Below are 24,713 nucleotides of genomic sequence, written 5' to 3'. Positions count from 1 at the left end.
CCTAGGGGAAGGGAGGGGGGTGGGTCATGGGAGTGTTTTTGCTTATGTCCTTTCTGTTTTGTTTTTTGTATTGTCTTTCTTATGTTTTATGTTCACATCAGAAAAATGAGGACAAATTTGTATTGCTGATGTTTCATTGTCCAGGTCTAATCCCTCAATAAAATTGTTGACAACAAAAAAATCTGGGAAAATGTTGAAATGGAAACACATAAAGGAGAGAGGGGGGAAAAAAACACACTAATGTGGCATATCAGGGTGACAGACAGCGTCTAATTCCCCCTGCATGAGAGGAACATGCTTGATAGGTAAAGGAGCACAGCTGACGCTCTGTCAAACATGCCATCGCAAGGGAAGGCGTTATGATAGCAATGAAAGCCAGCTGTCTAACACAATACCACACATACTTTGTTTTTTTTTTTCTTTCTAGCTCGCTCTGTTTCTTTTCTTTTTTTTTCTTTTTTTTTTTTTTTGCTCTTCTTCACACACGGAGCTGAATCTTCACCCCGGTGACACTCCTGTTATTCTGCCTTATCAAGTGTGGGTTAAGTCAGGCAGCCTTAGAGCACCCCCTATCAGCTTGATGAGGGGAGAGTCAGTCAGTCAGTCAGTCTACTACTGCTGCTGCTNTTCACACACACGGAGCTGAATCTTCACCCCGGTGACACTCCTGTTACTCTGCCTTATCAAGTGTGGGTTAAGTCAGGCAGCCTTAGAGCACCCCCTATCAGCTTGATGAGGGGAGAGTCAGTCAGTCAGTCAGTCTACTACTGCTGCTGCTTCTGCTGCTGCTGCTGCTGCACAATGTGTACCAGATGGGAAACGCTGCTGAAGACAATGGGCCTCTTTCAGCAAAAAAAAAAAAAATCCATTTATGATTTAAAAAAAAAGGGCAATAAAACACTTAATAAAGGGCCTAGTTTTCTTAAAAAGGCAAGTAAGTGGTTTGATTTTTCTTGATTGTGAAATCATAAAATCTTCAAACTTTCGTCAGAACATCATTATGATTATTTGGCTGAAGACGACTGAAGCAGGTTGTGACTCTAACCGCTCCTATAATCTCCTGAAACTCTCTAAATAATGAATGCTTAACGTCAGGAGTGAATAAAAAAAAAAAACTTTTCAAAAATCTTTTTTTTTGCCTGAATAAAATTTGAATTTGCTAAAAAAAAAATAGAAGAAGAAGAAAAAAAAATCCTCCGACTGGAAGCATCAATCGTTTAAACGTTTGCCGAGGTTTAAAACTTGATTTCTTTTTATTTTTTATTTTTTTTAGCATTTCAACTCAAACTTCTGATTATTAGCCAGATTTCCTAATAATCGCAGCATAAGGCCACAGGCGCTCGGATGACAAGTCGACTGAATTCAATAGGTTTTAACCTGCCTGTTTCTCCAACCGCGCAGCTTAAAAAACACACTCAATCTCAGGAGCTAAACCCCACCGGAGAGAGAGAGAGAGTGTGTGAGTGTGTGTGTGTGTGTGTGTGTGTGTGTGGGGAGTGGGGGTAAGATTCACTCTGCCATAGAAAACAAATGACACCAGCAACATTGCAGATGGTTGCAATCAAAAATTCAAACGATGAACGGGGCCCCGCTTCGCCTATCCTCTTCTTTTTTTTTTTCTCATCTATGATTTGCCAAGCAGAGCTGCAACACTGCAACGTTGTGTAAGGCCAGGCCTGCTTTGGTGTGTGTGTATGTGTGCGTGAGTGAGTGTGTGTTTAATTATCTTATCAGCATTTAATCTGTAGCAGTCCCATTCCTTTATCGTAAATCTTAGATTATCAGCCTGAGCGTGAGCAAAATAAAGCCCTGCTGCTGACTGTGACTTGTCACTGAAATTGCCTTATGACCTGTGAGCTATGACACTTGGAGGTGCATAAATCAAATTTTGGCAAAATTGTATAATTGAGAGGGAAAAAAAAAATAAAATAGTGTCGCCACATTGCAAAACTCACCGAACGCGTTCTGTAATGTTTCAATTATTGAAAGAAAGACAAAAATCGTAAATCGCTCAGCCACCCCGACCGTCTCCTGTGAGATTATCATCCCGTCAACCGCAACGTTTGTGTGAATATTTGCTGTGGGGTGGAGTGAGTGAGTGAGTAAGGGGGGGGGGAGACGAGAGCGCGTATACGGTGGGTTTCTCTCCCCCCCAGTCGTTTTGATGGCACATATGGCACGGATAAAGACGAAAACACTGACTGTTTCACGAGTAGCATGCCAATTCGGAGAGTAAACAGTTATCACGAGGCGTTTCCGTGGGATGGATCCCGCTCTGGTGATGGTACGCTGCAAAACATCACTGTGGAGGGGCAGGAGGAGGGTCTGGAAGGGATGGGGGTCTGAGCAGTAACAACAACAAAAAAAAAAAACAAAAACAAAAAAAAAGCAGTGCAGTTCATGATTTTCATAGGAATTCATCAGAGCTTGCTGCAGGACACAGGTCTACGGATTGTCACAAACGCGACACCTTTGACCTCTGAGTGTGATCACAAAACAAATAATTAACTGGAAGCTGAATGTTGGCTTATTGAGCCTTCTTGCAGAGCAGCTTTTTACATGTGATTTGTTTTAGGCAGTAAAGCCACACACTTTGCATGTGGTCATGCAATCTGAGCGTAACTTGTGCAGACTCACACTAAATGCTGAATTGGTGTGTGTGTGTGATTTTCTTTTTCTTCTTGTCTGTGCTGCATACTTGTACATTTTGTGCATTTTCTGCATTTGAGTGTCCCTACATGTGTAACCGAGGGAGTGTAGTTTCCTAATACACACACACACACACACACACACATGCACATACAGGCACCGTTCTCCATTGACAAGCTCATACAGAAATATGCTGATATTCAGGTTTTGGTGTTCAGAAACAGAGTGTGTGACCCTATGGGCCGGCGGCGGCTGCGGAGAACGAAGCTGCGTTTGGTTACACGCCGTTCTCCCTGAATCTGACGAGCGGCTGACATATGCTGGCAGAAACTTCACATTATGGTTCACATAAAGACACACACACACACGCAGTGACCTGTCCCGACAGGCGACGATGAAGAAGCGTTGACGAATAAGACAACTGACGTGTCTTCGTTTTTTATGTTTTGTTTTTGTTTTGTTTTTTCACACACAGGGCGGTTGAAATTGCTCTCTTTAGGAAGTCGCAGCTTAGTTTTCGCCCACGCTCCTCAGGTGGTCGTCTGCAGGCCCTCCCATCAAACAACCCGCAGCATAATGCTGCCACCAGCTGCAGAATGACAAGGCGCCTTGGCGCTTTCGCTTCGCTCCAGCTCGAGGACCCCTTACTGAATCTAATCTGGACCGTCGACGCTGAAACGTGCACGCCTTTCCTTTTGCAGAACATTTCTCTTTCTTTGGCTTTGAGCGTTTCACAGAATCTAAAAAAAAAAAAAAAGACAACTAAAAAAAAGAAAAAGTGAAAAAGCTTAACACTTCAGTCCTTCCTTAACCTTACACCTGTACATCTGAGGTCAATGCCTGAGGGCATAGTTCAGCAAACATCAAGTAAAAGAACAGGTAGGACAACATTTAGATCCTCCAAATTGCCCGGCCTGTCAGCATCTGACTCTGATCTTTTTATTCAGACTTGCACTTCAGCAGCTACACGCTAAGCTGAGCGTCTGTGCATTAAATAACATTTCCAAAAGCTGCTCCTGTTCCTGCAGCTGCATGTGTGACGACTGGAAGTTTTAAGCGTGTATCTAGTTTTTTTTTTTTATTATTATTACTAATATTTTTATTGCTTTAAGCAAGAACAGATCAATCCTGAGGACACATACATGTCACTTCAAAAAGGCAGTTAAAAGACAATGTGTGACAACTAATTGTCAGTGCAATTATCTGCATTGAGTAGGACAGGAATGTACTGACTGTGAGGCAGGTGCCTGAAGACTTTTCTGTAATTACTATAGGAAATGTGCCCAAAAAAAAAAAAAAAAAAAAGGTTCAGGATATTCAAGAGTTGATTTTTTTAAAAATGGAATAAGTTCATTAAAGGTAAAACTATCCTAACTTGTTGCCAAGTGTTTGTGTTATTTCTCTGCAGGCAAATTCTGGATGGACACACACACACACACACACATTCAGTCAGCATACACGTTTTTAGAGAGATTTAAGATCGAATAAACTGCCAGATTACAATCTACAAAATAGATTTTTTTTTTTAGCCCTTTAAGGCCGGTGTGTTGGTTCACAACGTCCTCTTGCATATTTTATGGACAACCTCAAACGAGGAAACTCAGGAGACAAAGTGGATGAAGCAAATAAACGATGAGCCGAAATCCACCTCACACTTTTCAGCACAGAACAGATCCGGGGCCAGAGATTACATCATGAAGTTTGTGCAATAAATTACCCAGATTAGGGAGCCCCTTTGAAATTGGATTTAGGCGCACGCCAAGCCCAGGGAGATGAAGGTTAGATTGATATAATTGGATTTCGCGACTTTTTCTTTTCTTTTTTTTTTTTTAATCGGCATGGGCCCCACTTATAAAAGTTATCTGATCGCAGTTTTGGAAAGCATTAAATCGAGACAAAAAAAAAATCTATATTGTTGTTATTATCGCAACAAATGTGCTAATATATATATATATTTTACTGTTTTGTTCTGCACGAAAGAGTTTTGCAAAGAAAACTCAGGTTTTTTTAACGCACACATTTTTACTTTATTCACCTTGCAGCGGGGTAGTTGTAGCAATAATAGTAGTAGCAATAATGATAATAATAATAATAGGGCCTTTAAGCTTCCGGAGGAGGAAAAGAAATGGAAACCTTGCGCAAATTTACAAATCGAGAAAGACAAAATGCGAAGAACGCGAATAATAAAAATGAGAAAATATGAGAAAAGTGCAGTAGGAAAATGCGTGTTGTGACGAAACGCTGAACACATGTGCGCGCATGCTTTCCAACTCAAAACAGACGCCCTCACTGTATATACTTGAGGGGGTGTTAAAATGTAATGATTTTTGGAATATAACGCTTATTTCACTTTTTTGTTGTTGTTGCAAGTCAAAAAAAGCGGAAACACACCGTGTTTATCAAAGCAATGTCTTCCCCCTTGTCATTTATTTCACATATGCTGCGTAGTATCCCAACTTTAGATAAATAAAACACCGCATATGCGAATTATAATAATAATAACAATAATAATAATACATATTTGTGGTAAAATACTTCATTCTTGTAAATACATAAAAAAAAGTCTAAACCAAGAGTGGTTAAAAAGTAAGCGATAAATAATGCTGTAATTATTATTTAGTAAGTTGACATTAGAAGAAGATGAACTCACCTTGGACCGTCTCCCTGTGCGTCAACGATAAGTGCTGCGGGTTCACCTGCTTGCGGCGGGACATTGCCCCGGCATTTACTCTGGCATCGCCCGGTGAACGGCACTTGGAGTCGGCTTGAACCGTGGTGTCGGTGAGCAGCTCTCTCTCTCCCTCCCTCTCTCTCCCTCTCGCTCTCTGTCTCGCGCTCTCTCTCCTTCGCACTCCCTCCGATCGCGCGCTCTTATCGCTAGCCCGTCGACAGTCTCTGAAGGTGTAAACTTTTGATGCGCGTTAAGGAGCCGGAGCAGCCGGGCTGAAAGTCGGAAGATCCGCGCCGGTGTCCTGCCGTGGAAGCAACACCTGGATCGGGTAGTGGGGGAGGAAGCCAAAGCGGGGCTTTCTTTCTTTCTTTCTTTCTTTCTTTCTTTCTTTCTTTCTTTCTTTTTTTTTGTTGTTGTTGCGATGGATCGATGAAAGCAGGTTAGGAGAAGTGTGGCGTTTGTTTGCAGATTGAAAAGAAAAAAGGAAAAAAAAATCCTGGACTTCCCAACCTCTGCAGCGACCGTGCTGATAGAAAATCGCCCCCCTTTTTTATTTTTTTATTATTATTATTCTTTAAAGATTTTTCTCTTAAAACCCTATGATCGCCGTATCTGTGGGGGCCAAATAGCAGCTGTTTACTCTGTGTGCTCCCTACAGTCCTTCCATCTCAGCAGTGGTGCGCTAAATGACCCTTTGGCACTGACTCCTCCTGTGCGTTTTGGCATTGGTGCGCGGAACGGCAACTCTTGGCTCCGGCGGCACTAGCCTGGCTGATTGAGAGACACACACACAGAAACACACACACACTCACACACACAGACGAGAGAGAGAGAAAAAAGAGAGAAAGGGTGTGTGTGTGTGTGTGTGTGTGTGTGTGTGTGTGAGAGAGAGAGAGAGAGAGAGAGAGAGAGAGAGAGAGAGAGAGAGAGANGAGAGAGAGAGAGAGAGAGAAACCAGGCGGGCAGACGTGACACCTCCTCCTTTTCTTCCAACAAGCCGAGGTCCAATGTTTCCCAGTTTCCTACGGTGTTTGAGGCTACTTCGAGTCGACTCACGCGATGAAAGATGCTCTGCCTGCCAGCGTACGCGCGTGTGCCCGGTGCACGGCTCACGTGCTCGGGACTCAAGTTCAAGTGCGCTCGTGTGCCGCCTCGCGCGCCAGGCAGTTCGCTGGACGAAAACGCGCGGACAACCCGGCGGCTCTCCGGGGCTCCTCCATCAGCTCCGAGAAGTAATCACCAGTCATCAGCGGTTACTCACTTCACAGACGGTTCTCATGCCTGTCTGGGCTTTTCTGAAGCAGCGTCACGTTACCAGCAAAGAAACGAACCGTCTCACCTTTCTATTTATCATTAGTTTATATAAAGAAAAGGGGCGCGTGCAATTTTTTTTCCTTCCACCCCCCACCCCCCGCGCATTAGCTACAATTTACTTCTCCTCATTTCATGAAATGTCACCAGAAATTTCACATAAACACAACGATTAGAGCTCGCGCTCTCTTGATCTCTCAGCCTATCAGGTCAAACATCTAATTGGTCTTATGATACTTTTATCGCGGGCGGTTCTTTAAGTGTTATTAATATTAGATAAGGTTCGAGTGAGTAATCAGTGTAAATGTAAAGCATATATTTCCACGCATTGTGTAAGAGAGAGAAAGAGAGAGAGAGAGAGAGAGAGAGGGGGGGAGTGCGCGCGGCATGCTGCAGGTCCGTTGTCAGGGTAGTTTTAAGGCAACAGTACCCTCTGTTGGCACAGTCGGGAGGCAAAGCAGACCTAATCAGGAGGTGGCACCTTTAAAACAAACAAAGCAAAACAAAACAAAACAAAAAAACCAAAAACAAAACAGCTTTCTCAGTTTAGCCCGGCGCTTTGCGAAAGTATTCAGGCTCCTTAATCTTTTCCACATCTTGTTAGCTTAAATTTTATTTGGCATTTTATGTGATGGATCATCGCGAAGTAGCGCGGAACTGGAGAGTGCGAGGGGAAAAAAAAGACGCATCGTTTTGTTTTTATTGTTTCACATAAAACAAAACAAAAACTTAGAACATATATATTTTCAGGTCATTTTACTCTAATATTCCCACATAAAACTTAACTATTAAACAGACTCATCTTGTGTGTGTAATTGAAACCCAGAGGTTTAGTAGAGAGGGAACAAACGAGGAGCGTAGCAGATGGGAATTATTCAACTGTATTAACTAATACAGTTGTGTTGTATTAATCAAAATTAGCACAACACAACTGCAAACACGGCACTTCACCCATACCAAACGATTCAAACTCCAGTCTTTGGAGTCTTCGTGTCCCCGGTTCGATGTACCTGAATCCAACCTCTAGAATCGCCCTACTGACCTGCCCCTTTAAGCTCTAGAAGTTGCTCTGATCAGATGATACAAAAGCATTTTTAAGGCTCCACATGAAAAAACACTATGGATGAATGATAAGCAAACTAACACTGAAAAATACCTTTGGTGAGACATGGTGGTGGCACCATCATGCTGTGGTGACGTTGATCGGACTTTAAAAAGACTTTACTTCCCCTGCATTCTTACGATTTTTGACAAAACTGCATCTGTCTAGCTTTTTGTAAAGTCAAAATGTTGATTTGTGCGGGGAAAGGGAGACTAAAAACAAATGCACACCACACTTCAAATTTTTGTAACAAAGGTAGAAAACCTATTTTTTCCCTCTTGTCACATAATAATTACAGCTACATTGTGTTGGTCTATCACCTGAAATATTGTTGCTGTGTGAGAAGATGTGAAAAAGTTGAAGGGTTTTGAATTATTTTATTTTATTTTTTGCCGCCGTGTAGAATCCAGAGCGGATCAGGTCCACTTAGAGCTTGTTAATGAGTCTAATGGACAATCATTCAGTCACTGAACGCTTCATTGTATTCAGCGTATATATGCACAGGTAAGTAAGTGCCTTTCAGACACTGTAGCCAAGCTTTTTTTTTTTTTTTTTTTTTTGATTTCTCTGAACCTTACAAAGCAATTCAAACTTGTGCTTAAGCTGTAATTTGGTTGAAATACTCTTGCTGAACAAAAAAAAATAAAAAATTAAAAATTAAAGCTTCTCATGGCCGTTTAAAGTTGACAATATACTTTTCCCTGAATCGGCGAAGAGAAGTGTGCAGCCATGGCGATACGTGTTTTTTTTTTTTTTTTTTTTACGGCCCGGCCATTAATAAAACATGGTGGGCAATTTTAAGAGCATTAGAAGTTTGATTGCTTCGGGGCTGGCCTGTGGGTCTTTCAGGACAGTAATTATTTATATAAATGAAATGTCATCTCGGCTCTGGCTCAAGGAGATGTAACCTCGGCAGATGCCACGTGCAGAAACACAATGGCGACAATAGTTGGGGTTTCACAGGCCAGCCAGCGCGTGGCCCCAAAATTCATTACATGAAAGTAATAGTTCGTAACAAAGGGGGCAGCAGAGTAACATCAGCCGTATACATGAAGGAAGACATTACCCAGAGTTCACACGCTTTCCCTTACCATGTCTGCTGCCTGTGATCCGTACCCATGGGTTTCTCAATAATACATCAATGCTACCATTATAGCTTGTATCTGCAGGCTCGGGGCAAAGGCAGTTTAAGTTGGGTTGCAGAGGGCCACATAACATGCCTCAACTGTGGACACAGGAAAGGTTTTAAGTCCAAAGTGTTGCCTCCGAGGAGACACGCATCCGCCGTGGCAAGTGTCACCGTTCAGTACGAGTTAACCTCAACACGCCGCGGGGCCAACAGCCACGCCGCCGGCGCCCAAATGGAAGTTCTTGTCCGACGAAGAAGAAGTAGAGGCGAGGACTTCCGTTCGGCTTTCCTCCAACTGAAAGCTAAAGATCTCCGGCTCACAAGACGATTTCAGGCACTAATTATTCATTGTGGGGGTGGATGAAACGAGTTCGGGGACGTGTGTTTAAAAAAAAAAAAAAAGGACTGGATCCCGCTCATATCCGCTTTTGATTCTGGGTCACTATCCTTTCCATTTTTTATGTCGCTCCAAACTAAAAATGAAACATAAAAAAAGAGAGACATTCCTATGGGGGCCCGTCTAAAAATAGACAAACTGTATGCAGTACTGTAGAAAAGCGTTTTTTTTTTTTTTTTTTAAATATCAGACAAAGGTAACCTCTGTAAATACAAAAGGCAGTTTTCAAAAGGATGATTTCATTTATTAAGAGAAGCAAACCATCCAGACATGAAAAAGTAATTAGTTAGCCATCTTTGTCGACAACAATCACTCTCCACGATAATAACAGGAATGTTTTGCATTAATGTGGATTAATTATCATCTACTATTTGTTGCATTTAAAAAAAAAATCCAGCCACATTCAAAGGTTTTCTTGGATAAGTTTAAGGTATTTAAGGTAAGACAAAGTCCAGGCTTTTACTGGGCAACTTCAAAATCTTAATTTTATTATTCAGATGTGGACTTGTTGGTTTTCTTCACTGCATGAAAAACACAAAATCTTACCAAGTATTTTGGTCTAGTTTCTGGTGTAAATGTCTTAGTACAAAGCTAATTACAGGCAACCAATCAGCAAGAATCAGGAGTTTATTTTAAGTCAACAATTCCTTAATATTGTTACAAATGGAATAATCTACCAGTGGATCAAGACATTTTTCCCAAATTGTTAGTTAAAATGTCTTGTATCATTGACAGATTATTTCACTTTTAGCTTGATTTACAACAATTAACATCTTCCTAAAAAAGTTACCTGTAAGTTAGTTTGGTCTTATTTCAGGTGTACTGAAATATTTGCACTAGAAACTGGACCAGAAATACTTGGTAAGATTTCGTGTTTTTGTCGTGTTCACACAATCATCCAGCTGCATGAAACCAAAGTGGCCCGAAGCTTAAGGTCTCAATCTGATGACCTTCAGAATTCATCGTCCAGACCATCAGACATCCACCTCCGTGTTTGATTTTTATTAATGAATAAAGTCTCTGACATGCTTTGTTACTTTCACAATAGATGTAATGGGACCGCACGTCTTTCAAGCTTCACTTGTGCCTTGTCAGCCCAAAGAATCTTCAGGATCATCAAGCTGTTTTGGGAAATTATAAGTTGGATTTCTGTGATCTTTTAGCCTACTTCGTGTTGTCAGTCACTTACAATTTAACCATTTTCTTTCATAGAAAGTAAGTCCAATTGCGCTCACCCCATCCACATCCCCATAGAGTCAAGAAATTACTTAAGCAGTTAATTCATAACTGTTCAAAAGGGAGGATGAGGGTTTAAAAACCGCATGTTGTGTTTAATCACTTTATCTCTGGTTTTAGAATATTCTTGATGATATGAAACATTTAGATGAGCAACCAAAACATGTAGGGGTGAAACTCTTTTTCAGAGCACTGCACGGTGCTCAAACTGCAAGTTTTGAGAAAAAATGGGTGATTTTAGTGTTGCAGAGGTGAAAAATAAAGCACTCAAAGCCATTTTGATGTGATTAACCACAATGTGACAGCGCTGACATAAACAATGAAAGGTCCACTCCAGGAGAGCTTGTGGTAATATGAATATTGCTGTGGGATTTGCTTATAGTCGCTACTTCATTATGCAATGTTTAATATTAATAAAGAAAGTATAAGGATATATTATTTATAAGCTATTCAGAGTGTGGTTGGTATGTGTGTGTGTGTGTGTGTGTGTGTGTCTGTGTGTGCGTGTGTGGATTTGAGTGACAGATTGAGATGCTCCCTTGCTACAGGCAATACAACCAGACAAGGCTCTTACTTTTCCACAGGACCCGTCCTGACAATTTCTCCCACAGTTAAGAGGATTTGTCCGAGCAGGGGTGAATATATAATGCATGCAGATTCCAAATTTTAATGTGGGCCAAGTAAATGATTCAATGCTGGCTTTTCTCAGAAGTGAGGCCGCGAGGGGAGCGAACAGGGCTCGGGACGTTGCTCGTGGTCGGCTCTTGCGACAACAGGCTGAGGAGGCCCACATGCTGGTAGTAACTATAAACATCCAAAGGAGATATTAGGGATTGTTTCTGCCTCGCAGGGCAAACACCTCTCACAATGTTTTGATAATTATTCAGATCAATTTTTTAACTTTTTCACTGACAGTTACATCGCAGCAATAAACTTGGACATCTCTCGTTGGGATTAAGAGACCGACACAAGAGAGTACTCGACTCAGCAACACAGTCCGCAAATTGGAAGAATTACTGATCGGTGTAGCACGCCTCTATCGGCTTTGATTGCTGTCCATGTTCCTGTTGATAAAAAGGCAACCCCACAGCATGATGCTACCACCATCATGTGTCACAGTGTTTTCAAGGTGATGTGCGGAGCTGGCTTTCCTCCACATTTTCAAAAACATCCCCTTTTGGTCTCATCTGCCCCTTCTTTTGCATAGTTGTGCAGATTTTAAAGAGGATTTGTTTTTAACAATGGCATGCATGGAAGGTAAACATCAGTTGTGTATTAAATTGCATTAAATGTGTGCAGTATTTGCCTCATAACTGACACAGCTGACTAATTAATGACAAACACCATTGATTGGGGAAAGATATCACCAACACAAAGCTAGACTGCTGTTGTCTTTCTCCTTTTAGAGCATTTCTAGACGATCTTTTACCCATTATTATTTACCAAATGAAAACATTTTACTGCTGCAAACTCCAATAGTATAAATTACCTATTTATCTGAGATATTATTATAACAAATTTCAAATAACTTTATGTTGTTATTGAAGAATAGACCCACAGTACGTTAGCAATGACTTTAAAAATCTCTCTATTTCACAGGCATATTTCTTCCATAATCTACTCTTTTCCATAAATGAGTAAAAGACTAAAACTATTAACTGTAACATTTCACATTTGATGAAGAGACTCCTGAAATTATGAAGGTGAGAGGTAGACAATAAATGAATAAATTTTGAACACTGTAGTGAATTATGATTGTTGGATTGCTTTTGTAGACAATTAAAACAGTAGAGTGAATATTTGTCTCCCTCTAGTGGATAGTATTCGAAACAACAGCCTCCTTATCCTCACAACTTGGATAAGGAGGCTAACGTTATATGAATCGTTATAAAAGCGATTCATATAACGGATAGTTCACTGGTTAAATTAGGCACTTAACTTTCGGAAAAAAAAAAACAAAAACACATTTTTGAGTCCGAAATGTATCTTTCCAAGGCGCATGTGTTTCTTGTCTCCTGCGTAATGACGTAGTGAAGGAGGTAGTGACGTACGGGAAAACGGTGGTGTCCTTGTTACAATGGGGATTTTGGTTGCTCATTTGTTGGTTAATACAGTGTGAAGAACTGCGGATTATTCAAACTGTCGTCTCTTGTATGTGGTTTATCCCGACGCATACATGATAAAGGTAAGCGTCGCGGCTCATTAGATGAAAAAATAAGCGACGAACAGCTAGAATTGCAAACACTTTGACAGGCTGATATGTCCTTAGCACTAGCTCGGGCTAACATGCTAACCCAATGCTAGCGAACAGATTAACCAGCCTAATTCACACTTCTTGTCTTTCTCTGTGTTGTAGCTTTTTATTTTACAAACTCACCCATTTTACTTCCTTTAAATGCATTTATTACACATTATGAAGCATGGTTTTGAACATTTCAGGTATATTTATAGTAAATGTTAGGTAGTAGCTCGTAACTTTATTATGCTAATAAGCTAAATCCTATATTTATCACGTTCATAATAAACCAGGCTACGCTGTTGATCTCTATATAAACTATACAGGAGTTAAGACATTACTCTGCTAAGTAAATACAATTTTTGTACTTATATTTTTATTCTTTTTTGTTGTTGCAACACATTTGGTTAAACTTAGCCATACAGTTTACTCTCTAATACAGTGGAGAAACAGAGTTTTATTATAGATGTCTAAATGAATAACATTAGGTCTACTTTCAGATTATAGTTAAACAACTTCTATGTTTAAATATGTGTGTTCCTCCACATTCTAATGTGGTTCTACCTCTCTCACACCACTTACTGCTCACAGCCGGTCAGCTGGCTGAAAGAAAAAAGGCTAGTTCTTGCTTACGTGGATGTCTGAGAATTTGGGTGTTTTTTGTTTTTTTTTTCCCAACAAAAACTGACTGTCATGGTGTGAAAATTAAAGCAGGACCAGCTCTCACTACTATTTGGAGAAATTATATTTTAAAGCTATTAATTAGCCAATCCTAGGAATTCCCAACTAGCTAATGAGCTACAACACAGCAAGACTCTCGTTACCAGCCATGCCCAGTAGATCAATAAAATGAGTAGTTTAAAGTTTTCTTTGTTGGGTTAAGCATTTCTGTGGCTTTTTTTATGTACGGTACAATTTGGATAATTTCACACTTCCTCACCGGTTCTGTTTGGGTTGTTTATGGTGAACATGGAGAATAAATCTCCCACATGCTCTATACAGGGTTTGTCTATTTCCACAAACCAAATATTAAAAACGAAAAGTGAATTAAACAAAGCAACTTTTAGCACAAGTTGTACTTTTAAAGAATTCGGGGCACACATAAAATGCTGATTCTTACTTGTAGGGCTTTTCTCTGAAAGCTAGAAAGTAATTATTGTTTTTTTGGTTGTTTTTTCCCCCCCTCTGAATCTCCACAGTCCAGCGCAGCAGGTCCATCCACCTCTTCCCCTCAGACAATGAAGGAACCCAAGGAGAACTTGAGCGGCCAAGCCACTCTGGACCACATCAAGCCATGCTGGTATTGGGACAAGAAGGACCTAGCACACACCCCGTCTCAGTCCGAGGGCCTTGACCCGGGTACGGAGGCTCGGTATAGGAGGGAGGGAGCCCGCTTCATATTCGACGTGGGAACCCGCCTCGGCCTGTATCCTTGATCACTTTATACCAGGAAAAAACTTTATCTTGTATCTCTGTCACGTTAGGGTTAGATATTTTAGGTAAAGTAGTGCAATAAAAAAAAAAAAACACACAGAACAGATAAGCTGTACGAGTTGACTCGGCCTGTCACGATAACAAGTTTTGCTTGATGGTAAATTGTCCCAGTTATTGCGATAAACGATATCATTGTTGTTTTGAGACATTTTTCAACTAATATAATGGCAGTGGCATAAACATGCTAGAACACATTCTCCAAGATCAATAAACGTTAAGTTCTAATGAACATTTTAGCACTGGAACTGGGCGACATTTTAAGTCTTCAAAACGAATAAACAAAACAATATAAAGAACAAATAAAAATTAATGATGAAGTCTCTGTAAACAACACTATCCTTTAAAAAAAAGGGCTGGTTGGGACCCAAACTTTTCTCATGCTGTCTTTGGTAGAAAGAGAGAAAGGAAAGGAAAAAAATGATAAATTAAACAAATGGAGCGTTGGTTAAATGCTTTGCTGAAATGCTTTTATGTTTTTCATAGCGTAATGATGTGATTATGGCAATTATAAAGCTAACCATGCTAATCAGGTTTCAGTTATAGAAGTCGTCATGTGCGAGACTCCTTGACTGTTAGCAGACACTATGACACTTTGGCCACCGGCATCATATATTTCCATCGCTTCTACATGTTCCACTCCTTCAAGCAGTTTCCCAGATACGTGAGTCCCAGTTTCTGATCATCCTCGGTCTTTCCCCGATGTCCGAAAGCAAACTAAACTTAGGGAAATGAACGCTGGGACTTATTTTTGTTTGTTTGTTTGTTTTTGTCCCACAGGTCACTGGAGCTTGTTGTCTTTTCCTGGCCGGAAAAGTTGAGGAGACTCCAAAGAAGTGCAAAGACATCATCAAGACGGCGCGGAGCTTACTGAACGATGTGCAGTTTGCTCAGTTCGGCGACGATCCAAAGGTGACGTTTTCATTTGTTTCAGTTGACCTCTGACCTTTTTCTGAACACATTCAGCTCAGAAGCGTCTACAGTCACAAGACAATGACAAAAACAAACAAAAGGAACAAAAACAAACAAAAAAACACAAAACAAAACTTGGATTTAGGGGTTTGTGATATGGCCTTCAAATGTTATCTCAATACTGACTGGTGCTAATGGGATAACAATAAAAGTGATGATGAATAAAACAGTTTACTTGTTTTCAGTTTTGTTTGAAGTAACTGCATGTGTCTTACAATATACATCCATTCACAATGGGATTCTTCAGGGTACAGTTACATAAATAACTGTATAATAATTGTATTTACTCACATTTTTAAGTTTAGCAATACTTAGTGGTGGAGCAAATGGTGCATAAAGTAGTGAAATTATTTTCAACCCTGAGAATGCAGCAGCAGGTTTTTGAGAGTTCGCCAACATTAATTACAATTTGTCGTTCTCACAACAAGTGAAAATTCTTATCATGATGAGAAATTATTTTACAATAAATGAAAACCCCCTGCTTGGAGTTAAAGGCCTGTGATGTTTTGTAGACAAACCCATTTTTGTTGCAGAGCAATATGAGTATTAACTAAGAGATTTCTTGAAATCCTTTTCACGTTGGTTCTTAAATACAAATAAACTCCACTTGATATTATTTCCCACCTTCAACATGTCAGTTTTTTAAAGCTACATCAGCTTGAAATATTCTTCTAACATTTTGCGTTTTATTTGTTTACATAAATGAAAACAAGACAGAGGAAATAGTTTCCATCAAATAAATATCGGGGGGGTTTTTTTGTTTTGTTTTTATTTTATTTATGCCTTCAACATGATCCAACATCATTACTTTTACGCTAATTTAAGGAAATGAGGTTCTAGTTCTGAGGGAAAAATTATAGGAATAAATATCCTCTGGCAAATCTGAGTCATTAACTCTAAAAAAACTGGAAATTTTTTTTTTGTCTTTTTCACAAAGAGAAATGCTTCATAAAACTCCAACTGAGTTTGTGAAGAGTGTGTTTTCAAGGCAGAAATATCCAGGCTTGACCCGTCCAAGTTTTTTGAACTCCAGATGTTACAATGGAGTCCAGATTCCTTTATAAACTATTAAAAAGCTCATTAAGTGTCTCTTGCAGCACATTCTTTCTCCTTTTTCTGGGTCCAGGAGAAAGAACCGCTTATGTCATGAGCTGGATGCAGCAACCGCCTAATCAGTCGGTCGAAAAGGCCGAGCGCAAAACTCTGGACGGACTTTCACTTCTGTTCTGCTGAATTTAAGACAAAAACAACAACAAAATGGAGACCGTAACTATCCTGCGATCTCTTGTCTGCCACCTGTTTGTGACATCACAAAGAGTTTAACTTTATGGAGCAGAAGTTACTTACATATATCATCATAAATAGCTGCGTGTTTTCAGGGAGAATGAGATCAATCTGTCTATTTGTGCTGTAAAACTGCAACAAATCTCCATTGTTGAGAGAACTGCACCTTAAATGAACCTTGTGGTTGTAACAGGAGGAGGTGATGGTTCTGGAGAGGATTTTGCTCCAGACGATCAAGTTTGACCTGCAGGTGGAGCATCCCTACATGTTCCTGCTGCGCTACGTCAAGCAGCTTAAAGGTAAAGAAGAAAAAAAACGTTTCAACCACTGATGAAAAGTAAACTCTGGCTCATGGATTCAGTCAAGATCAGGCTGACATTCTGCTGTTGTATTGCAGGCGAGAAGAATAAAGTCTGCAAGGTGTTACAGATGGCTTGGACCTTTGTCAACGACAGGTGAGCACACTTTGGCCTGTGTTTACTCTAATTAACTGAAGGTTCTTCTTAAATCTACGAAAATAGTCATAATATTTTGAGAATAAAGTTGCTAAATTGAAAGACTAAATTCATAACATTACGAATGTATTAATATTGACTTTATTCTTGTATTATTACAACTTCCTTTTTCAACTTCATTTTCATGCGACTTATTCCTGTTTTTCAACTTTATTCTTAAAATATTATGACTTTTATTTTTGCAATTTTTTATTAGTTCGGTCCTAATATTTTGTCATATAAATCATTATTTTGAGGATTTTCCTGATAATATTGACAGATTTGACCCTCGTGCATGTGCGTGTGTGTGTGGGTGTGTGTGTGTGTTCCCTCCAGCCTCTGCACCATGCTGTCTCTGCAGTGGGAGCCAGAAATCATTGCTGTGGCTGTGATGTACCTGGCCGGCCGCCTGTGTAAGTTCGACATCCAGGAGTGGACGGCCAAGCAGTCGTCCCGCCGCTGGTGGGAGCAGTTCGTCCAGGATGTGCCCGTCGAGCTTCTGGAAGGTACTCCCCTCCTTCCTTCAGATTTCCTCCCTCACCTCTCGGACGCTTCTCATCCATCCGTCATAATCCCTCCATCTTCCAGACATCTGCCACCAGATCCTGGACCTGTACTCCCAGGGAAACAAGCCCATCCCTCAGCAGATCCAGGAGAAGGAGCGGGCGCCGGCTACCCCCACCTCTCTTCCTCCAGTCCCACAGGGGCAGCCCCCGGCCTCCAACCCGCCGCCCCCGCCGCCCAAGAAGGCCTCTCCTCAGGTTGGCAGCCCGGCACGCCAGCTCAAACGCTCGCATGTAAGCAAGCTAACAGAGAAGAGAAGACTTTAAAAATATGAAGAAATGACTTCTGATTATCTCAGCCTTGTGTCTGTTTTTGTCCCAGACTTCTCCAAAGGATGAACCCAAACCTCCAGGTATTCTGCTTTTTATAAGTCGCAGTACAATTTTATTTTTTTTGTAATTTTGTGAAATTATACCTACAAACACAAAAGTATAAAGTCCATGAATGTTAAGAGAGAGGACAATAATACCTTGTTTATTAGATTTGTAGGACCATCTGTCCCTGTAAACACTTAATCCACTTTTCCACGTGAATTCCTTGTTGTAAAATGTCTCAACCTCTGATGCTGAAAACAACCTTCAGCATCAGTTTTCAAGTCTCGCGAATTATATTTAAGTTTGGACTGCCATCATTAATCAGCATATTGACATTATAATTATAGTCAGTCAACACAATTTTTATTTCATCTTTTTTTTTTTCTTTTTTTTTTTTGCTTAGCAAAAGTTACAGCAGTTTGTTTTCCCCCAAAGTATAGTGTGTGTGCACAGAGTCCCCTCGATCCAGAACAAATGTGTGTGTGTGTGCGCCTTTAAGTCAGCCAGGTTCAGCTCCCGTCACTGGCTGCCTGCATCTGGGAAAATATGAGAGATCTCATGTCTCCTAGATGCAAATATTAATTCAAATATTAATATTAAGAAAATGAAGGGCCTAATTTTATTTATTTATTTTTCTTTACGCTGGAAGTGACGCAAAAAAACCGAGCAATTTTATAAATAAAATAAAATAAACTAGCTTTGTTTTGGGGGGTAAAAAAAAATAACTTAGAGTACTAGCCCTTGTCTGGACTTTGACTGGTCCATTCTAACACATTATTTCACTCTGATCTAAACCACTTTATTGTTGCTATGACTTTATTTTTCGGCTCATTCTGCTTGAAAGGTGAACCTCCACCCCAGTCTAAAATGCTTTGCAGACCCTAACAGTTTTTCTTCTTGGGTTGACCTGTGTTTAGCTCCATCCTCCACTAAACTCTGACAAGCTGCTGAAGAAAAGAATCCCCACAGCATGATGCAGCCACCATCTTGTTTCTCTTACTGTGTCCCGGTGGATGTATATTATTAGTTGTCTGTCCATAGATTTGTGTATATCCCAAAGGGTCCAGTGCTTACACTGGATTTAATTTTAGGGTCAATACTTGCCGGCTACCCTTTTCAAATTTCATTAGAAAAAAACAACAAAACTTTATGCAGAGTTTTATGTCAGTATATCACATGAAATCCCAGTGAGATACAGTAAAGTTTGCTGTTTTAATTTGACATGATTCAAGTCATTCATTCTTGTTTAACTTTATTAAACCAAAAATCATATATTGATAACTCTTGTAACTCTCTCTGACATTTTTGCAGAACAAGCCGGGTCAAAGATCCCCCGACTGGAGAGCCCCATGCCCCCCCTGCCTACATCCCAGCCTCCCCCAGGTAACCATGGCCGCCGCCTGAGTGATGCCCTTCATCTGGGCATGGAGTTGAACTTGGGGGCATGGAGTTGAACTTGGGGACACGCTGGCATCCAGGAAAGCCCTGCTGTTTGTTTGTTTGTTTGTTTGTTTGCGTGCGCCACTAAACAGACCTGCTTTATGAGTCGCCAGTTCCCCTGCGGTCAGTTCGGGCTCCTGGAGCAGCCCAAAATTGTTAGCCTGCTTATGTAATCACCTTTTGCCTGGACAAAACGCAAACCACATGCTCCCACGCTCACCCTGAGCTCTGCTGAGAGCTTCAGCCGGGTAATGAGACCTCCTGCGCGGCGGCATTGGCTGATCTTGGCCCCGCTGTGCGTTCCTGTCTGGGAACAGGGAGGTTATTTGGGATCATCTTGGTGGGTTTGGGGGGGAACCCAGCTGCATGGCTCCCACCACTGAGCCATGCAGTGACTGCTTTTAATTAGGGCTGCAACTAAAGATTACTTTAGTTATTCTGACGATTAATAAAAAATTTGCCTGTTCTGAAGGCCTTTTTTGTACGATATTAGAAACACTTTAATAAATAGTTCAATTCCTTTTTTAAATAAAATACACATTTTATTGCCTGAAGTGAACACCTAGAGAATTTGAACCAGACGAAGCAAAAACTGCTGCTTGAGCAGTTCTGGGTTAAATGCAAAATTTATAAGTTTTTTGTACAGTTTTGACTACTTTACTGCTCTCGGTAAGCAAATTTTCTTTTTCGGAGTCTGTTAATGATTAATCGATTGCTAAATTAGTTGACGATTATTTCAATAACTGATTAATTGTGATTAATCTGATTAATCGTTTCAGTCCTGTTAGTTATTTTTCTGTTTTTCTCTGTTTCCCCATCCAGCCCCTCCTGCAGAGGCGGAACCAGGAAGCGAAGCTGCTCCTCCGCCTCCACATGCCCCACCCCCACACCAGCCCCCACCCTTGCCCCATCGCCCTCCTCCACCCCCACCCTCCAACTACCTGATGTCCACCACCAGCTCCTACATGTCAGGGGAGGGCTACCAGAGCCTGCAGTCCATGATGAAGACAGAAGGCCCGGCCTACACCCCCATGCCGCCCACCTACCCGCCACCCATCCCGCCGTATCACCCGCACGTCTACCAACAGGCCGCGGCGCCGCCTCCAGGTCCTCCGCCTCCTCCATCCAGTTACCCACCACCCAGTTTGGCCCCAGCCTACCCTCCGCCAGGCTACAACAGCTACCCTCCGCCACCGCCTCCCCGCATGCCCCCAGGCCACGTGCCGCCGCCGGGGATCACGCTTCCCCCTGCCGGGTACCCTCCTCCACCCCCCGTGCCTCCAGGACAGTCCCAAGTACCCCTGCCCCCTCCACCTGGAATGCCCCTAAACCGCGGCGGGTGGATGAGATGAATCTACAAACATATAGCTGCTGATTGGAGACTGAACCAGAAAGTTTTCCTGTCACAAACTAAAAGAAGTGAGGCTGGTCTCTCTTCAGTGCGGCTTCAGACAAGCAGCTGACGTGGTTGGAGATAAACTTGAAATGACAAGTCAGGTCTGAGCACCATTATTTGGAAAACCAGGAGGAATATTTCTGGGAAGTATTTTATTTTATTTTTTTTTTTTTTTTGAAAAGATCTTTTGATATCTACAGGAAGCTACTTATTGAGCCCTTCACTGAGAATGTACTGAGGAACAGCAGTTTTCCTCCCAAAGTGTGTCAAAGACATGTTTCAGTTTGTTTGGTTTTGTTTTAGGCTTCTTGTCATTTAAATCATGTTTTTTGCCTCCTAATGTTTCCCAGTTGTTTTTGCGTTCTGTTTCTCATTTTGTTCTTTCACATTGTGTCCAGTCTTAGGGAAAACACAGTAGTTGAGGCTTTTGGAGTTTGTCGGCCCATAATTTGTTTTTGTTTTGGCATAACTTTGAAAATGCTGGTTTCACTTCGCAAACAGTTCTGCGACTATTAAAAGTTTTATTTTCACATTTTGTCCTTGTTTTGTGGGATCTGTAAAATGTTATTACAAAAGTACCCTCTCAAACTAAACAAATTTAGAAAAAATTGCTCTTTAATGGCGATGCACTTGTCCACTTTTTTCACAGATACACATATCTGAGATTTAGTACAGATCCGATACAGAAAAAGTCCTGAATTGACGTTACATTTTACATTTCCTTTACTATCTTCATTAAAAAACAGACATAAGTGTACTGCATTACATGCTCATTCAATAACTCTGCACCAGTACAGCTAATACACCAATCACTAAACAAGCTTGGTCAAACGTTAAAAACAGCTCAACTTCGATTGGTTCAGTCAGTGCAGTTAGAAATAGGACAGCCACTGTAAGATCATCTGAAACTGACAGAAACAAAAGGCCAAACATGTAAAAAATAAACTGCAATAAACCTTTAAAATGTTGTAAAGTACAGCAGCATTGTAGCAGCTGCTCAGATGTGAAACCCCAGTTTTTATCATCCAGTTTTCAGCAGGAAGTCTGAACAGAACACTGTGGTTCCTTCACAAAGACTCTCAGGACAGAAGCCAGAGAGATTAACTCCTTGTCCTAAATTACCAGCCAGCTGTAAACTACAAGTCCCATTCGACTGCAGGAGGATCATTCCTCCCATTAGCCCTGGCACAGAGCCGACTACAAATGGGAGGTTAGTCGTCGTCGTCGTCATGGAGGCCCGGCTGGGATGGGACCCTCTGTCACTCACCGCCACACGTGTCATAAACTCATTGTCTTGCCATCAATCGGAGGACCTAAGCACCTCCACAGCAGATGGAGGCCCAGCAGGACGACAGGAGGCCACGCCCGGAGCCCCCGCCCCACACAGAGAACACACGCCAGGAGGAAGAGGGGCCACAACTTTAGGGGTGCCCCATGGCCCAGACTGGCCCTCCTGTGGATACACCTCTGGATGAAGTCCTAATGTCTTCCATGATTAATCGGAGGCAAATATGGGTGAGCCTGTACTGTAAGACATCAGCTGGTTATGATCTGGAATCAGTGGCGTTTAGATTAAAAGATGTTCTATGTTACCCTCCCTTTTTTATTGTACTTTGTTTCCTCATTTTAGCCACATTTAATTATTACATTCCCTGCCAGCTAAAGAGAAGCTCAGATAAACACTGCGGGGTGGGCACAACAAAACATTTGAGGCTAGGGCGCCTCAATTGATCCAAATGTCTAGAACCGGGCCTGGACCGAGCATGCCACTGTGACAGAACAGACAGACTTTGTTGCCCTCTGGTGGTGAAAGGATAACATTTGTTCCAACAATAAACATGGGAACAATGCCTCTATGGCACAGCAGAGGGCGTCATTGCGCAGATATAAAAGATAAGTGAAAAAAATGGCATTCTTATTTACACATTTATATATGATTCTGATTGCTTTTGTTAGTCATTTAAGCAAATAAAAACATAAAGGACCAAAACCAGATACTAATTGAATAAGTAAACAATTCTTAAACATTAGTCAACGAGTGTTTTATTTGCTTATTGACGGCAACAAATACCATATCAGACAGGTTTCTTTCGTAACATCGCGGCATGTGTTCGTAATAATGTGCTTGGTATTATGGAAAATCAAAAATGCGACATTTATATCACTGGGACATTTGGAACTAGATTTTTGTTGCGTTTATTTAAATATTTTAATGTTGATTACAATAAATTTTGACCCTGCTATCCAAACACGGCAGCTGAAATCAAGAATAATTACTTTATGTAATCTTTATTGTCTAATTTTGGTGAGTCTTCCACATTAGGATGCCTTGCTTAAACTTCCCTAAGCCAAGACAGCTAAAGTGCAAAGCTGTGTTGTGATGTAATTGTCTAATGCAACATTTATGCTAAGCAGAAACTTGCTAATAAGTGTATGAACTGCAGGATAAATCCTTACCAGCAGAGGGCGCTCTTTGTCATCCTATGTTGGGGAAAAAAACGTTCTCTTCAAATAAAGACAACACTCGACAGCATCATGAATCAACTTGTTTATTTTATTTCCCAGAGTTTTCTAAAAGTGGCCTAATTCATGTACACTTCACCTGAAAATTGCTGTTTTTTTTATTTTTTAAATCAGTGAAATTTATTGAGAAACAGTTACAGTCATGCTAGTTGCTACAAGATTGACGTTTGGACCTGAAATCCTAGAGATTTGGATTGTGGGTCTTAGCATACAGGTGTAAAAAGGAGCATTAAAGAGAAAAGTTTAAAACAATAATAATAATAATAATAATAATAATAATAATAATAAAAAGGTAGTTGGGTACCAAATCGAAACATAATCAAGGAAAATGTGGCAAATTTCAAACTAAACGCCACCTTTTTTTTTTCTTTTTCTTTTTTGTTTTAAGTATTGAAAATTGTACCATGGCTTTAAAGCAGTTCCTAGAAAAAAAGGACACTTTAAAATGAATACTTTGATTGCTTTTCTTTTACCGTTTAAGGGATAAAAAGGTCGGTGACGGTATCTGAACAAATATCACCAAAAATGGGAGAGCCCGTTCCGTCCGTATATCACATCTGTCCGATATAACTTACAGATTGATCAGAAATAATCAATTCATGAACCTGTTTGCTCCCTTCAACCTCTATGTTAAACCTGGCAATAAATACGCTGATGAATTGCTCATATTGACATCAAGAAATACTCGTTTTTACAAAGTTTCGTGGTGTAAAGACATCGACGGGAAGACATACTTCTCATATTCTAAGATTGAAAAGGTAAAAGTAGAAAGAAATCGTGCACCTGCTGAATCCATAACAGAAAGAATCTAATTTAGCAATTTCCTTCAAATGAAAATCCTAAAAATGAAAATCGTAGTGCAACTACGGTTAGACCTTCAAAAATCTTATTGCAGTCGGTAAGCTCTTGCATGGATTCAGAAAATGCGTCGTGTTGCAACCAGATACTACAGCCGCAAGAAAACCATCCAGTCTTCATTCACACACGCGCACAGGCACATCCACACAGACTCAGAGATGGGTGAAGGTAAAACTCTCGCCCTCCCAACCTGAGAAAATGATTGTCTGACAAGCACACAGCATCCAAAGTTTTTAGCTTTTTTTTTTTCTCCCACAAAGTCATAAAATCATCTGAAGAATCCAAATGGCCTCGGTACATTTTCAGAGGTTCAGTTGAGAAGGTATTATAAAGGTTGATCTGGAAAAATAAAAAATAATAATAATAATAATAATAATAATAATAATAATAATAAATGGTTAATACCAAAAGCAAACCCTGTTGAAGGTCAGACTGTGAGTGTGCTTTGGAAACAGAAAAATGTTTGATCACGTGGCCACGCTAGTGTACAAAACAGAGAAAACGTAAAATCAACACAAAGTAGTGCTATGGTTTTATACACATTATACACAAGTTATCAGCGACCCCTAGACGTAATTATATTCATAGACTCTCACGAGCAAAAGGCGCTAGATCACAGTGCGTCTCACTTAAGTTAATGTCTCAG

General features: G+C 40.7%; 2 protein-coding genes across 3 annotated transcripts in view; one reads left to right on the top strand and one right to left on the bottom strand.

Moving 5' to 3' along the window:
• Positions 1 to 6,158, bottom strand: part of bcl11bb (BCL11 transcription factor B b) — a 37,999-nt gene extending 31,841 nt beyond the window's left edge. The window contains exon 1 of the mRNA XM_007566158.2: positions 5,300 to 6,158. Within this exon, the coding sequence (XP_007566220.1) occupies positions 5,300 to 5,363 (64 nt within the window). The 5' untranslated portion in view covers positions 5,364 to 6,158. The remainder of the gene's footprint in view (positions 1 to 5,299) is intronic.
• Positions 6,159 to 12,422: 6,264 nt separating this feature from the next.
• Positions 12,423 to 21,221, top strand: ccnk (cyclin K). Of its 2 annotated transcripts, none has more exons than XM_016678675.1 (11): positions 12,423 to 12,680; positions 13,931 to 14,157; positions 14,805 to 14,886; positions 15,003 to 15,134; positions 16,672 to 16,777; positions 16,876 to 16,933; positions 17,309 to 17,478; positions 17,561 to 17,733; positions 17,858 to 17,888; positions 19,162 to 19,233; positions 20,113 to 21,221. In XM_016678675.1, the coding sequence occupies exons 1-11, from the start codon at positions 12,672 to 12,674 to the stop codon at positions 20,640 to 20,642; spliced, it is 1,590 nt and encodes a 529-aa protein (XP_016534161.1). In that variant the 5' UTR covers positions 12,423 to 12,671; the 3' UTR covers positions 20,643 to 21,221. The 2 variants fall into 2 exon arrangements, with proteins under 2 accessions (XP_016534161.1, XP_007566219.1); XM_007566157.2 differs by having other exon boundaries at positions 12,427 to 12,680; positions 17,561 to 17,769.
• Positions 21,222 to 24,713: the final 3,492 nt, after the last annotated feature.

This window comes from Poecilia formosa, unplaced genomic scaffold (genome assembly GCF_000485575.1).
Source record: "Poecilia formosa unplaced genomic scaffold, Poecilia_formosa-5.1.2 Scaffold187, whole genome shotgun sequence".
NCBI classification, from domain to species: domain Eukaryota; kingdom Metazoa; phylum Chordata; class Actinopteri; order Cyprinodontiformes; family Poeciliidae; genus Poecilia; species Poecilia formosa.
Note: the sequence above shows the minus strand (reverse complement) of the source record. Positions and strands in the feature narration are given on the sequence as shown.